General features: G+C 45.1%; 1 protein-coding gene across 1 annotated transcript; it reads left to right on the top strand.

Annotated features, from left to right (window-relative positions):
- Positions 1–13,736: 13,736 nt before the first annotated feature.
- On the top strand, positions 13,737–14,977 carry LOC123396999. Its single transcript, XM_045091722.1, has 4 exons — positions 13,737–13,869; positions 14,326–14,444; positions 14,698–14,755; positions 14,865–14,977. Exons 1-4 carry the CDS (start codon positions 13,737–13,739, stop codon positions 14,975–14,977), a joined length of 423 nt encoding a protein of 140 aa, XP_044947657.1.
- Positions 14,978–15,266: the final 289 nt, after the last annotated feature.

Genomic DNA, 15,266 nt, shown 5'->3' with positions numbered 1-15,266 from the left:
TTAAAAGTAATTAGTACATCATAAAAAATTTGAATAACTCACATGAATAATAATATGTACATATATAATTTAAGTTGGGAATCTTACAAACTAATAATCATCATCAATAAATGCATCATCATCATTAGTATCCGCATGTCTTCATGAATGACGTGCTCATCGAGTTCAACGGCATGAAGTTGTGGAAGGCCTTTCTGTAATCGATCAAGCATTGACAAGTCATCCGCATCAGTAACCTCTTCTAGTTCCAGCTCTGCTGGTTCCGGCTTAGGGGTGAAGTCGGATTCATTGTCGCTGTCTACTTCCATGTTCTGGGGTGAAGCACGGCGGTTCTTGAAACGTTTCTTGGAAAGACATGTTTCTTGGAAGAATTCTCTACATATGTGTGTGGGTTAATGTGAGGTTCATAATCCTCATCATTTGGTGCAGGTGGTCTAACATGTGGTGGCATTTCATAAACAACATACCAACCTTCCAGATTCTTATGAGTTTGGCCTTCCCACGGTAGATAGAAAACTTGGGTCGCCTATTGAGCCATAATATAGACATCGGGAACATCTAAATGGGTGTTTGGATTGATTTAGACTAGTCCTATATGTTCATGAGTCCTTCTAGTCTCCTTCGGGTGGAACCAATAACATTTGAAGACTACGACGTTCGGTGGGTTTTCACCATAGAATTGAAGTTCATGAATTGCTTCAACTCTTCCATAATACTCGATACCACCTTCATCGACAGCATAGACACCACAATTTGTAGATTTTCGGTCGGGCATAGATAGCTCTTTGCCAAAGGTACAAAAGAGATACCCGTTGATGTTGTATTTCTCAAATGAACGGACCTTATAATCAAAACAATTAGCGGCTTGTCTCAATTCGGCGTCCATAGACTCTGAATTAGCCTACAAGTTCAATACGAAATGATTGTTGCATTAGCCGAAAGTTAGACCAAGAAGTGAAATGGTCCATTATTGATAATTACCGTTTGTTTGAACCAAGAGATGAAACCGGGATAGCTGCCTCCATGCTTTGCCAAAAGCTCATACTCTTCGATGGAATTATTTTGGATCACCGCTCCATCCGAGAATTTGGCAACATATCAGTTGTATGAAATATCCGAGAATACGAGCAGTTCAAAGGAATTATAAGTTACGGAAAAATGTGCTGAGAACTTACTCGATGTACGGCTGCACTTTTGTTAGGTTGTTGAAGATATACAACGAAATTTTTCGCCATTCTTCGACATCCAATGTTATTGGTTTCGAAGCACTGGTTGGTGCGAGCTTCCTTTTGAATAGGCTGAGGTTGGATCCACCCTTTTTAGGGTCTGCATCATTGTACCGAGGCTTCGGATTATGCAAATGATGATTTTTGGCTTCGTAGTGTGCTGTCACAAAGTTTGCCACCTCCTCAGTAATGAATGCCTCACCCATCGATGCTTCAATTCTATGCTTATTTTTACATTTAGCTCGAAGCGTCTTCTGCATGCTCTCAGTTGCATAGCACCAACGATTTTGCACAGACCCACCCAATCTTGCCTCGGTCGGTAGATGTAAAATCAAATGCTGCATTGGATTAAAGAAGCCCAACGGAAAGATCTTCTCTAACTTGCACAACAACTCTCGTGCAAGCTCCTCCATGTCATCTACCACGCCAGGCAACAATTCTTTCGCACAAAGAACACGGAAGAAATAGCTCAGCTCCGCTAGTACTAGCCTTTCATCCTCAGGAATAAAGCCACGTAACATCACCGGCATTGCCCGCTCAAGCCATATGTGCCAATCATGACTCTTGAGACCAAAGCTTTTTAATTTTTCAAGACTCGCTCCCCTCTTTAGATTCGCTGCATACCCATCGGGGAACATCAAGTGCATTTTGACACACAAGATAATAACCCTCATAGTTGGCCTTCCAAGATTGAACCAGGCCTTTGGCTTCGACCACTTCTGCTTTCCTTTGCCTTCTCACATGTTTTGTAACGGTCTGTGACATAGTGTCTCTTGATCAACTCTAGCCTTAGTATTATCCTTTGTCTTCCCATCTATGTCGAACAATGTACCAAAAATAGCCTTTCCGATATTCTTTTCAGTGTGCATCATGTCGATATTGTGTGGAAGAAGGAGGTCTTTGAAGTAAGGCAGATCCCACAAGCATGGCTTGTGAGTCCAGGCGTGTTTTAATTATACCCCTTGAAATACCCTGGACGCTATGGATCAGGCTCGAGGGCGTATAACTGATCCAGGATCTGTTGGCCTGTCAAAGCAGGTGGTGCCAAGTTTTTGACAACTTTACCTTTGGTAAAGTTCTTCTTGTCTTTTCTGAATTGATGGTCAGGATCCAGGAACTCTCTATGCAAGTCAAAGCAAGAATACTTCCGACCCTCCTACAACCAATGAAATTGAAGAGCTGCCTTGCATGTGGGGCACGAGAACCTTCCATGCACACACCATCCAGAGAATAGCGCATACGCCGGCAAGTCATGCATAGAGTACATGTACCACACATGCATTTTGAAGTTTTCTTTTCTAGCGGCATCGTATGTCTTGACCCCATTATCCCAAGCTTCTTGCAATTCATCATTAAGCGGCTGCATGTACACATTCATATTCTTCCCTGGATAATTGGCCCCTGGAATTATCAACGTCAGAAATATGTTCTTTCTTTGCATAATCTGCCCGGGGGGATTGAGTGGAATGACAAATACAGGCCAACTACTGTATTGGATTGCCGTCATGCCGAAGGGATTAAAACCATCTGTGGCGATGCAGACTCAAGGATTCCTTGGATGTGCCGCTTTATCCTCATGCAATCCATCGAAATGTTTCCACGCTTCCCCATCCGATGTGTGTACCGCCATCTTATTCCCATCCGCATTTAGTTCGGTTCTTTTGCCCATTTTGTGCCATGTCATCTGTCTGGCTGTCTCTTCGACCATGAAAAGACGTTGAAGCCTTGGTATCATTGGCATATACCGAAGAACACTAACTGTGATTTTGATCTTCCTCTTCTCACCCATATCGTTGTCTACCACAAGATACCTGCAAGCCTCGCAATTGGTACAATAGTCCAAGTGTGCATACTCCTTCCTAACTAAGACACATCCTTTCTCACATGCATCTATCTTCTCATAGGGCATATTAAGTACACGAAGTATTTTGTCCGACTCATACAGGTTTGCAGGCATGACATGGCCTTTGGGTAGAAAGCGTCCAAATAGTGTCATCATCGCATCGTAGCATTATCTTCCCAAGTTGAACTGAGCCTTCAGAGCCATTACTTGTGCAATGGCATCCAGCTGACAAAGCTTAGTGTGCTCGTGGAGAGGACGTTTTGAAGACTCCAACATTTCATAGAAGGCCTTTGCATATTCCTCCATCTCATCTTCCGAATCCCGAGCATCATCAAAGTCTTGCACCATGTCTTCGATCCCGGTACCATGCTCGTCGGTGCGACGACGAACCACCTCAGCTCTGGTGTGTTGTATAGACTCACCATGAAATGTCCAAACCATATAATTAGGCTTAAACCCCCTCCTCTCCAGGTGTTTAATCATTACAGCCTTTGTCCTCTTTTTATAGTTGTCACATTCACGACAAGGGCACCAGTTTGTTTCATGGCCATTTGCAAATGCGGCTTTTACAAACTCCTTGGTTTTTAGAAACAATTCTTTCGTCATCTCTTTCTGACTAGGGTGACCGGTGTACATCCACGCACGATCACTCATCTTGCCTAGTTACTAAACACACAAGAAATATTTTTATATATAATTCAGCATATATATTCATCAGTTAATCAAGTTCGCCAGTTTTATTACGTCCATGCAACCTACACGCTAATAGGTAAAGATAGATCCTAATCCCACCCGAGTACGTGTAGATTGGGTTCGTTTTCCCATGCTCTGGTCCGGATCCAACGTAAAATTTCGACAACACCTCCCCGCTGTTCTCCTGATACACGTCTCCGCAATAAACAGAGAGGATGTGTATTCGGAGAACAACAGGGAGGCACTGACGAAATTATGCATCGGATCCGGAACAAAGCATATGGGAAAACGAACCCAATCTACACATACTCGGGCTGTCCATGGATAACGTTGAACAATTTGAAAGAATCACGGTTATAAATATATGAAAATGCATTTATATTTATAATTGTAACCCTTTCGAATAGGAGACGCATATTGGTCACGCATACTGATAAATTAATTTACCTATATCTAGCAAGTTTCATCCGAACACAGACAGAAAGCAAATGAAGGGGCGAGGAGGAGATGACATTTTTACTCACCCATGAATGCAGGGGCGGAGCTCCTAGAACGCACAGGAGGTCTTCGCACAGCAGACCTCATAGCGATGAGACAACTATCACATGTAAATCCACCCGATCAACACAAATATTTTGTGTTCACCAATAAAATCGAAAAATATATGACCTAACACAAATATATGACCTAAAAAATGAGTCGGAAAGCTTTCGGGCTTTTTGCAAAGGCGAATCCATAAAAGGTGACCCTTGCAAATGGTCCTTAAGTGCTAGTTGGAAGAGGGACGGAAGTTGTGTGATGGTAATAACTTTTTTGTGATTTCTACTCTTATTCCTTCATATTGTTTGTGATGATATAAACTTCAGATTTTGTTCCCTTTTTTACTGCAGGTTGTGAAGCATCAAACCGAGCACATTTGTAGTTCAACGAGTGGAAAAGTGACAAGTATGACAACTCAATCTTGGGTGACTGATAGGGCAGCGGCTATGTTGAAGAAAGATCCAACCATTGGTGTTGTGAAGATACTGAGCAGCGTGAGGGATTTAGGCGACATTGCTTCCACAAGTAGCAGCCTTGGACCTGTCACTAGGAGCCAAGCTACATCTCAAGCTGCTACTCCACCCCCGAAGTCTCCAGCAAAAGGGAAGAAGAACAAAATGACTCCGAAGAAGAAGAGATTAAGTGAACTGTGATCTTGTTTGTGGCTGTCATTGAACTCCCTTCTATTGATGTGTATGTGAGGTGAAAAAGGAAGCCGCACTCATTTGTCAATCCATATCTAAACATAGCTAACTAACCTAATAAACTAAAGTGGAGCCGCACTCATTTGTCAATCCATTTTTGGTTTGAAACATTAGCTAAGCCGAAGCCGCACTCATCTATCAATCCATAGCTAAACATAGCTAACTAACCTAATAAACTAAAGAACTAACCTAATTAATTTAACATAAATAAAAAAAGGAAAAACAAAATAAAAATAGGGGCGGCCGGCTGGCGGGGGGGGGGGGGACTCACTGGCGGGGGCGGCTGGTGGCAAGGATGATGCGGCGTTGGGGCGGTGGGGAGGACGGGCGCGACGGGGGCTGTGGTGCGACGGTGCGACGGGGGCGGTGGGCATGTTGGGAGCGGCGGGGCGGCGGGATAGGGCCGGTGGGGCGACGACGGCGGTGGCCGCGGCGGTGGCGGCGGTGGGCGTCGGGGAGAGAGGGGAGTGAGAGTGGGGGTTGGGGCGACGACTGTTAGGGGAGAGAGGGGTGTGGGGGTGGGGGCGATGACCGTTAGGGCATGTACCTCTTTGCCGTCTGCCCCCCGACGGCAAAGAGGTACAAGACAGACGGCAAAGAAAGAGGTCGTTAGGGGGAGAGAGGGGGGTGGGGTGGGCCGCCCCGTGCTCTTTGTCGTCTGCCTGAATGCTCTTTGCCGTCAGCTGGCACACGGAGAGAGCAGACTAATGGCAAAGAGTATCTTTGCCATCAGTCTACTCTTTGACGTCTGGTTTCTGGTAGCTGATGGCAAAGAAGCACATGGCAAATTCTCTGATTTCAGTAGTGAATGATGAAGATCGTGACACTTCGGATCAAGTTGCTATTGAACCTTGAAGGTCGACAAGGGTACGTTCCGCACCAGAGTGGTACGACAACCCTGACATGGAAATCATGTTGTTAGACAATAGCAAACCGTCAAACTATGAAGAAGCGATGGCGGACCCGGATTCCAACAAATGGCTTGAGGCCATGAAATCCGAGATAGGATCCATGTATGAGAACAAAGTATGGACTTTGGTGGACTTGACCGATGATCGGCGAGCCATAGAAAATAAATGGATCTTCAAGAAGAAGACTGACGCGGATGGTAATGTGACCATCTATAAGGCTCGACTTGTCGCTAAGGGTTAAGGACAAGTTCAAGGGATTGACTACAATGAGACCTTCTCACCTGTAGGGATGCTGAAGTCGGTCCGAATCATGTTAGCGATTGCCGTATTTTATGATTATGAAATCTAGCAAATGGACATCAAAACAGCATTCCTGGACGACTTTCTTAAAGAAGAATTGTATATGATACAACCGGAAGGTTTTGTTGATCCTAGCGATGCTAACAAGGTATGCAAGCTCGAGCGCTCCATCTATGGGCTAGTGCAAGCATCTCGGAGTTGGAACATTCGCTTTGATGAGACGATCAAAGTGTTTGGGTTTGTACAGACTTATGGAGAAGCTTGTATTTACAAGAAAGTGGGTGGGAGCTCTGTAGCATTTCTCATATTATATGTGGATGACATATTATTGATGGGAAATGATATAGAACTATTGGAAAGCATAAAGGCCTATTTGAATAAGAGTTTTTCAATGAAGGACCTTGGAGAAGCTGCTTATATATTAGGCATCAAGATCTATAGAGATAGATCGAGACGTCTCATAGGTCTTTCACAAAGCACATACCTTGACAAAGATATTGAAGAAGTTCAATATGGATAAGGCTAAGAAGGGGTTCTTGCCTGTATTACAAGGTGTGAGGTTGAGTACGATTCAACGCCCGACCACGGCGGAAGATAGAGAAAAGATGAGTAATGTCCCCTATGCTTCAACCATAGGCTCTATCATGTATGCCATGTTGTGTACCAGACCTGATGTGAACCTTGCCATAAGTTTGGTAGGGAGGTACCAGAGTGATCCAGGAGTGGGTCACTGGACAGTGGTCAAGAATATCCTAAAGTACCTGAAAAGGACTAAAGATATGTTTCTCATTTATGGATGTGCTGAAGAGCTCGTCGTAAAGGGTTACGTTGATGCTAGCTTCGACACAAATACGGATGACTCCAAGTCACAAACCAGATACGTGTATGTTTTGAATAATGGGGCAATTAGCAGGTGCAGTTGCAAGCAAAGCGTCATGGCGGCATCTACATGTGAAGCGAGGTACATAGCTGCTTCGAAAGCAGCACAGGAAGGAGTCTGGATGAAGGAGTTCATCACTGATCTAGGAGTGATTCCAAGTGCGTCAGGCCCGATGACTTTGTTCTGTGACAACACTGAAGCTATTGCCATTGCAAAGGAGCCCAGGTTTCACAAGAATACCAAGCACATCAAGCTCCGCTTCAACTCCATACGTGGATACATCCAGGATGGAGATATAGATATTGGTAAAGTACACATGAATCTGAATGTCGCAGACCCATTGACTAAACCTCTTCCACGGGCAAAGCATGATCAGCACCAGAACTCTATGGGTGTTTGATTCATCACAATGTAACTAGATTATTGACTCTAGTGCAAGTGGGAGACTGTTGGAAATATGCCCTAGAGGCAATAATAAAGTGGTTATTATTATATTTCCTAGTTCATCATAATTGTCTGTTATTCATGCTATAATTGTACTAACCGGAAACTGTAATACATGTGTGAATATATAGATCACAATGTGTCCCTAGTGAGCCCCTAGTTGCTAGCTCATTTATCAATAGATGGTCATGGTTTCCTGATCATGGACATTGGATGTCATTGATAACGGGATCACATCATTGGGGAATGATGTGATGGACATGACCCAATCCTAAGCATAGCACTAGATCGTGTTGTTCGTCTGCTAAAGCTTTTCTAATGTCAAGTATCGTTTCCTTCGACCATGAGATTGTGCAACTCCCGGATAACATAGAAGTGCTTTGGGTGTATCAAACGTCAGAGCGTAACTGAGTGATTATAAAGGTGCACTACAGGTATCTCCTAAAGTGTGTGTTGGGTTGTACGAATCGAGACTGGGATTTGTCACTCCGTGTGACGGAGAGATGTCTCTGGGCCCACTCGGTAATCCATCATCATATTGAGCTCAGTGTGACTAAGGAGTTAGCCACGGGATGATGTGTTATGGAACGAGTAAAGAGACTTGTCGGTAACGAGATTGAAGAAGGTATAGGGATACCGACGATCGAAACTCGGGCAAGTATCATACCAGTAGACAAAGGGAATTGCATACGGGATTGGTTGAATCCTTGACATCGTGTTTCATCCGATGAGATCATCCTGGAACATGTGGGAACCAACATGGATATCCAAACCGTGTTGTTGGTTATTGGCCGGAGAGATGTCTCGGTCATGTTTGCATGTCTTCTGAACCCGTAGGGTCTACACACTTAAGGTCCGATGACGCTAGGGTTATAGGGAAATAGTGTACGTGGTTACCGAAGGTTGTTAGGAGTCCCGAATGAGATCCCGGACGTCACGAGGAGCTCTGGAATGGTCCGGAGGTAAAGATTGATATATATAGGAAGTGTTGTTTTGGTCACCGGAAAAGTTTCGGGCTCATCGGTAGTGTACCGGGAGTGCCGGGAGGGTGCCGGAGGACCCCGGGGAGGGGTGTGACGACCAAAGGACTTCATGGGCTGTTAGAGGAAGTGTACCAGCCCTTATTGGGCTTGCAAAGTCCTTCCCTAAAGGCCCATGCGGCTAGGGATAAAGAGATAAGGCAAAAGGAGTTTTAAAAGGAAGGAATCCACCCCCTTGTGGGAGGTGGACTCCTCCCTAGCGCAGCAGAACTCCTCCTCCTTGTAGGAGGGGCCAAGGCAGACCTCCCTCTCCTTCCCCATATATATACTTGAGGTTTTGGGATTTTTGAGACACAATAATTCATTTCTCTCCCACGGCGCAACCCTACCTCTCTCTTCTTCCTCCTCCACAGCACTTGGCAAAGCCATGCCGGAGAACCACATAGCTCCACCGTCACCACGTCGTCGTGATGTCGGATCTCTCCCTCAACTTCTCCTCTCTCCTTGCTAGATCAAGAAGGAGGAGACGTCACCGGGCTGTACGTGTGTTGAACGCGAATGCATCATCGTTTGGTGCATAGATCGGAATCCACCGCGATCTGAATCGCTGCGAGTACGACTCCATCAACCGCGTTCTAGTAACGCTTCCGCTGAGCGATCTTCAAAGGTATGAAGATGCTCTACAACCTCTTTCGTTGCTGGTTTCTTCATAGATAGATCCTTGCATGGCGTAGGAATTTTTTTTAAATTACTACGATCCCCAACGACAACCCGTATCGTTCTTTGTTTCTTCCTTCTTCTGCCTCTTCCTTCTTATTTTGCTCCTGTGTCTTTGGGGAGTTGCCACATGTGGCATTTTTTATTATCCTAAATATGTAAGACAATTATTAGCCTTTGCTAATGAAAATTTGTTGTTGTATTATTTCATTATGAGGTACTTGTATACGAGTCAAAAACAAGCAAAAAGTCAAGTTCTCAGCGAGGCACAAACAAAACAATGCTTACGTTGAGCAGGGAATGGGATCACAAGCAAAATAGTCCCTCCATCAAGGCGCATTAACTGCACGATAAACAGCGGGTTGGACGTCATTAATTCAGAAGTTGGGACCGAGATGAGCGGAGGGTGGAGGTCAAAGTTTCTCCTCCCGGTGAGCGTGTGTAGCACACTGCTCTCATGCGCCTCGTCAAGCTTGCACGACGAACATCTCTCACGCGTCAAGTTGAGCCTGCGCGACGGATAGCTCCCACGTGTCCCGTCGAGCCTGCGCGGCGGAAAGCTTGCACGTGTCTTGTCATCAAACAGTTGCACACACGAGATCCCCGTATCAATTTAAAAAGTTAGACGCATGACACCATATGGTTATTGGAACAGACACGATTCACTTAACGCAACCATTTATGGTAATAATGTGGCAAGTATTTGTTCGAAAATGTCTATGTTGTCTGTTATTGTGCGAGCCTTCTTAAATTGGAAAACGTATGGTACCAGGGCCTAATGTGCCGTATCATGACATCGGGATACGTTTCATGAATTTCATACGAGTTTTGTATTTACGGAATTTAAATACCAAGATTTTCAATGATTGAGGCCGAGCCACCATGCCTAAATGTTTGTAATTCATTCACATTCATTGCATGGGACCTAAGCAAGCATTCGAGGACACAAAATGATTTTTCAACAAATTTTGTTGCACTACAGCATGTGCTTCTAATTCAAAACATGAATTACGCATATTAAATTCCTAGAAAACTCAACTAATGTATAAAAAGGGCCAAATGGGCCCTGCATAATTCCATTTTTAGCACGCCACTCATACTTGTCTTTGTTGCACGTATAAAAAATTCCAGTCAAGAGGTCACATTGAACATATTTTCGCCCCCAAAGGTGACATGTTCCCTATCAAAATCATGAGGCTTCTTGCAGAAGCTTTGGCTTGTAAAACGCATGTCCCAATATTTGTCCCAAATTGGTCTGGAAAATTAACATTCCATATATGTGTCGTGGCATGACATTGGGTAAGTTTTATGAATTTCAGGCGAGTTTTGGATTTTCAAGGATTTGGAAACTAAGGTTCTCAATGTTTGTGGCCTAGTCACGACGTCAGGATGTCCGTAATCCATTCACATTGAGTGCATGAGATCTAAACAGGGACCCAAGGACACAAAAATGTTTTTTGAACCCATTTTGGTTCCCTAAAGCATGTGCTTGTAGTTCAAATTTGAGTCATGCATATTAATTGCTTAGAAAACTCAATGTCGTTTCGCCCACAAAGGTGAGATTTTCCCTATCGAAGTCGTGAAGCTTGTCATGGGAAGCTCCAATTTGTAAGAGGTTTGTCCCAAATCGGTTAAAAAAATAACACGCGTACATGTGATGCCTTAAGATACTTGGGTAAGTTCCACGAATTTTATACGAGTTTTTGATTTACGAGGATTTAAAAACCTAGATTCTCAATGTTTGCGGACTAGTCACGACGACGAGATTGTGGTAGTCCATTCATATTCATTACATGGGACCTAAATATAAACCGAAGGACACAAAAATGATTTTCCAACCCATTTTGGTGTCGTGGAGCATGTGCTTGTAGTTCAAAATTGAATTATGCACATTAAAATGTCTAGAAAACTCAACTAATCTATAAAGGGGGCGAAACAAGACGTGAATAATTCTACATTTTAGCACTACACTTGTATTAGTATATGTTGCATGTAGAGAAAAAAATCAAGGCAAGAAGAGGCATTCAATGTCGTTCCGCCCACAAAGGTGACATGTTCCGTATTGAAACCACAATGCTTCTTGGGAGAAGCTCTGGTATGCAAGAGACTTGTCCCAATTTGGTCAAAAAAATTACCATGTCATATAAGTTGCGTGTCATGGCATCGGGGTAAGTTCAAGAATTTCAGACGTGTTCTGAATTTATGGGGATTTAAAAGCCAAGTTTCTCAATGTTGCGGCCTAGTCACGGAGTCGAGATGTTTGTAATACATTCATATTCATTACATGTGACCTAAATAGGGACCCAATGACACAAATATTATTTTCCAACCCATTTTGGTGACATGGATCCTATGTTTTTAGTTCAAATGTGAATCATCCACATCCAATGCCTAGAAAATGAATTAATATATAAAGTGGGACAAACGAGCCCTCAATAATTTCACATTTTAGCACTACACTTGTATTAGTCCATGTTGCAGTTAGAGAAAAAATCAAGGCAAGAAGAAACATTGAATGTCGTTTTGGGTGACATGTTTCCTATTGAAACCACGATGCTTCTTAAGGGAAGCTCCGGTGTGTAAGAGACTTGTCCCAAAACTTGTCTTAAATTGGTCAAACATTTTACCATGTCATATAAGAGTGTGTGTGTGCGTGTCTCTGCGTCTCTTTCCCTGTGTGCATGTGTGTGTGTGTGTCAACCATGCCTCCGTTTTGCAGTTTTTAACGATGACACACCTATCGGTTGGCCCCTGGGGTATATATATATATGGCATCCCTTTGACTGACAATGCTAGAACGTCACCCTAGTTGTGTGTGCCATGTGGGTGTGTGGGGGGTGGGGGTGAGGGTGGGGGAGGGGCACCATACGGTCGTAACCTAGGTAGTATATATCTCCCCTAATAATAAAGCGCAGAGCGCTTCTGTCGTATGTCGGTGGCGTTTTAAAAAAAGCCCCTCCGTTTTCGAGGATTCAACCCGCAGTCCTTCTGTAAGTCAAGTCGAACCATTATTTTACGTTTTGCACAAAACCCCCTATATTTTATCCAAACCAACTCGTCCCTCCTTTCCCCCTCTCTCCCCACAACCCCCACCCCACAAATGGCGACGTCGCCGGCTCCGGCGGGCGCAGAGGGACCTCCGCCGCTGCTGGCTCCTCCCGTGCTCCCGGCGGCTGTTGGCCACGGCCCCCGCGGGCCACCGCGCCCACCACACGCGGCTCCCGGGCCACCAAACCACCCCCGCCGGCAATGGTGACGCGCGCCGCCCTCGGCCTGGATCTGAAGACCCGAGCCACCGTCGCCTCCCGGAGCCGCCGCCTCCTCCCGAACAACCGTCACCTCCCGCCGCCGCCTCCTCCCCAACCACCTTCGCCTCCCGGATCCGCCGCCTCCTCCCCAACCACCTTCGACTCTCAGATCCGCCGCCACCAGCTCGCCCTCAAGGAGCTGACACCCATCAAGGAGCGGTCCTCGCCGGCCACAGCTCGGTGTCCGTCGGGGAGAGCACCAGCCGGAGCTTCATCGTCGACCGGGGTGACCCTCTTCCTCCTCCCATCGAGATCTCCCCCATACTACTGCAGGTCAACTACGCCTCCACATGATGTTCATCGGTCAGAGCTATAGCCAAATTCGTCGTTGGTGCATCACCTTGGTCAATCTCCACTACAGTTCAAGTTTCTTGACCGCAGCTCCTCCCCTACTGTAGAGCTTTGAGTCCAGGCCTCTGCGCCAAAAAACGTTGTGCCCTCTCCTGTGGGAGTGCTCCTCAAAATCTTCTAACAACGAATGTTCTTCATGTTATGGACTTGTGCCAGAGCTTGTTCTAAATTTCTTTTGAATCATAATTGAATTTTCACTATGATACACTATTTCATCGTCTCTTTACTGAAAATAATGCTTCCTATAGTGAAGAATAAGGCTGCTTACCACCTCTTTTGTGCTTCTACTCGTGTGCGTTGCGAGTCGTGTGTGTGCACTGCACTCCATTCCAACAATTTGCAAAAACTTAGTGCTACTCGTGTAGGTGATGGTGTTGCTTTTTTTGTGCTACTCTGTTTGCTTGTTGCTGTTGCATAGGCAAGGTTGTTTGTGCTAAAAAAAGACAGAAAGTTTAGTCTGCAAAACTTACAAAGTTCGTGTTGAAAAAACAAAACAGAAAGTTCATTATGCTACACATAAAAAGGAGCACAAATTCCACTTTGAGAAACTAGGGATTGTGCTCCCGGCGACTGTTGGCCATGGCCCCCGCGGGCCGCCGCGCCCACCACACGCGGCTCCCGGGCGCGGGGGTGCGCGATGGTGCTCGAGCTGGATGCGGCGAGGGCGTCGCCGACGACCGGGGAGGGCGCGGCACGCTCAAGCGGCGGCTGGAGGAGGCCATCGACGGCGCCATGGCCCGCATGTCCGAGCCCCAGTGGGCGCCCTTCCGGCCCGGCACCTCCTACTTCGCGCCGCCCCGGCCAGATCCGGTGCCTCCCTCCCGGATCCGCGACCCCCCATGGCATTCGCCAGCTCGCTCCCGCCCGCGACGGCCTCCGGCCTCCGCGCGAGCCACGCCCCGGAGCTCGCCTTCCCGCCGGTCAACATGAAGGGCGGCATCTGGCTACGGCGTCGGGGAGCCCGGCACGGAGGTATCTGTCTACGCTTCAACCAGCTCGTGTTCAAACCGCTCTCACTGGAGTCGGCGTGAGATTTACTATGCTAATTGCTAGGTCGTGGCTTCGTGCTCACTCCGTGTGCTCAAGATTAGTTCTTTCGCCCTTCAAAACTATTTCCTTCAATCTGATTTGAAGTCGGGTTGCCAGTAATGATTTTACTACAATGTTAGAATGTTTGTGTCGGACCAAGCCTACTTATGCTTCTGCTGGTTCCTGAATCCTGACAATGTAGTAGCCTTCGTTTGCTGCACCCAAGTTAGTGGATTGCAGTGAAACCTGACCATGTTTTGGCTTTCTACTTACTAGGGGAAATTGTAATCAAACTAGAAATTAACAGCACTTGTAAAGAAAATTTAATGAACAACCTTTATTTATTTATATATGTTTGCCTACCGTTTGATGTATGTTTGCAACTTTGCTTGTAACCAGTAAGGGTTGAAGTGAATGAATCTCCAAGTGCTTTAGCGATTGATGCTCTCTCCCAAGTTAATCATGTTCTAGTTCCAATCACCGACCGCAACCCTTACCTTTCAGAAGGCACAAGACATGTTTGTTTCCCTTTTCTGATATTTGATTGTTTGAGTTTCATTGCTAAAGAATCATGTATATGTAGATTGCATTGATAGTTTAGGGGACTCTAAACATTGTGGCCAATTTCCAGGGCAGTTTTATTATGCCCATTAGTTACACCATAGTTTTCTTTGAAGGAATGACTCTTGGCTGATCCTTTTTTTCCTTCATGGAATGCAATAGTTGTTCTTTTTTAAATTGGCTTACCCATAATGGCTGATGATGTGCCAGGCTGCAGCCACAACCACTTCTCTAGCAAAGAAGTATGGAGCAAGCATTACAGTAGTTGGTCTGATCTCACTTCCTTTAAAATGTTACCTTTTCTTGCTTAAGCTATTGCGCATATTCGTTTATATAGCTTAAATTCCGTTGCATTAAAATTCTACTCTTCATTTCAGTTATTGATGATAAGCCAAAGGAGTCATTTCCACAGGATGATACTCAAATGTCAAGCATTAGATGGCACCTTTTTGAAGGTGAGAACCGTTTTCATTTGTTTATTTTGAGTTAAAGAGCTGGCCCCCAATTTCATTAAGTACATGAGTTTTTTATTTTGAGTTTTTTTGAGTTTTTTATATGTTTATCATTTATTATGTACCTCACACTGAGAGTATAAGCTTGCCAGCTTAGAGGGTAATTTCGTAGTGGTTGCATGGGGCAGGTGCATCATTTCTTGTTTGCTTTGGTGTATGTACATTGAGGGAAATCTGTTTGGGAACGAGGATGTATTGGTCCATATTAATCCCACTAAGTGGTGTATGTTTATAACTATATGTAGAGCACATGACTCGACCTTGCAT

Source organism: Hordeum vulgare, chromosome 5H (genome assembly GCF_904849725.1).
Source record: "Hordeum vulgare subsp. vulgare chromosome 5H, MorexV3_pseudomolecules_assembly, whole genome shotgun sequence".
Classification (NCBI taxonomy): Eukaryota; Viridiplantae; Streptophyta; class Magnoliopsida; order Poales; family Poaceae; genus Hordeum; species Hordeum vulgare.
Note: the sequence above shows the minus strand (reverse complement) of the source record. Positions and strands in the feature narration are given on the sequence as shown.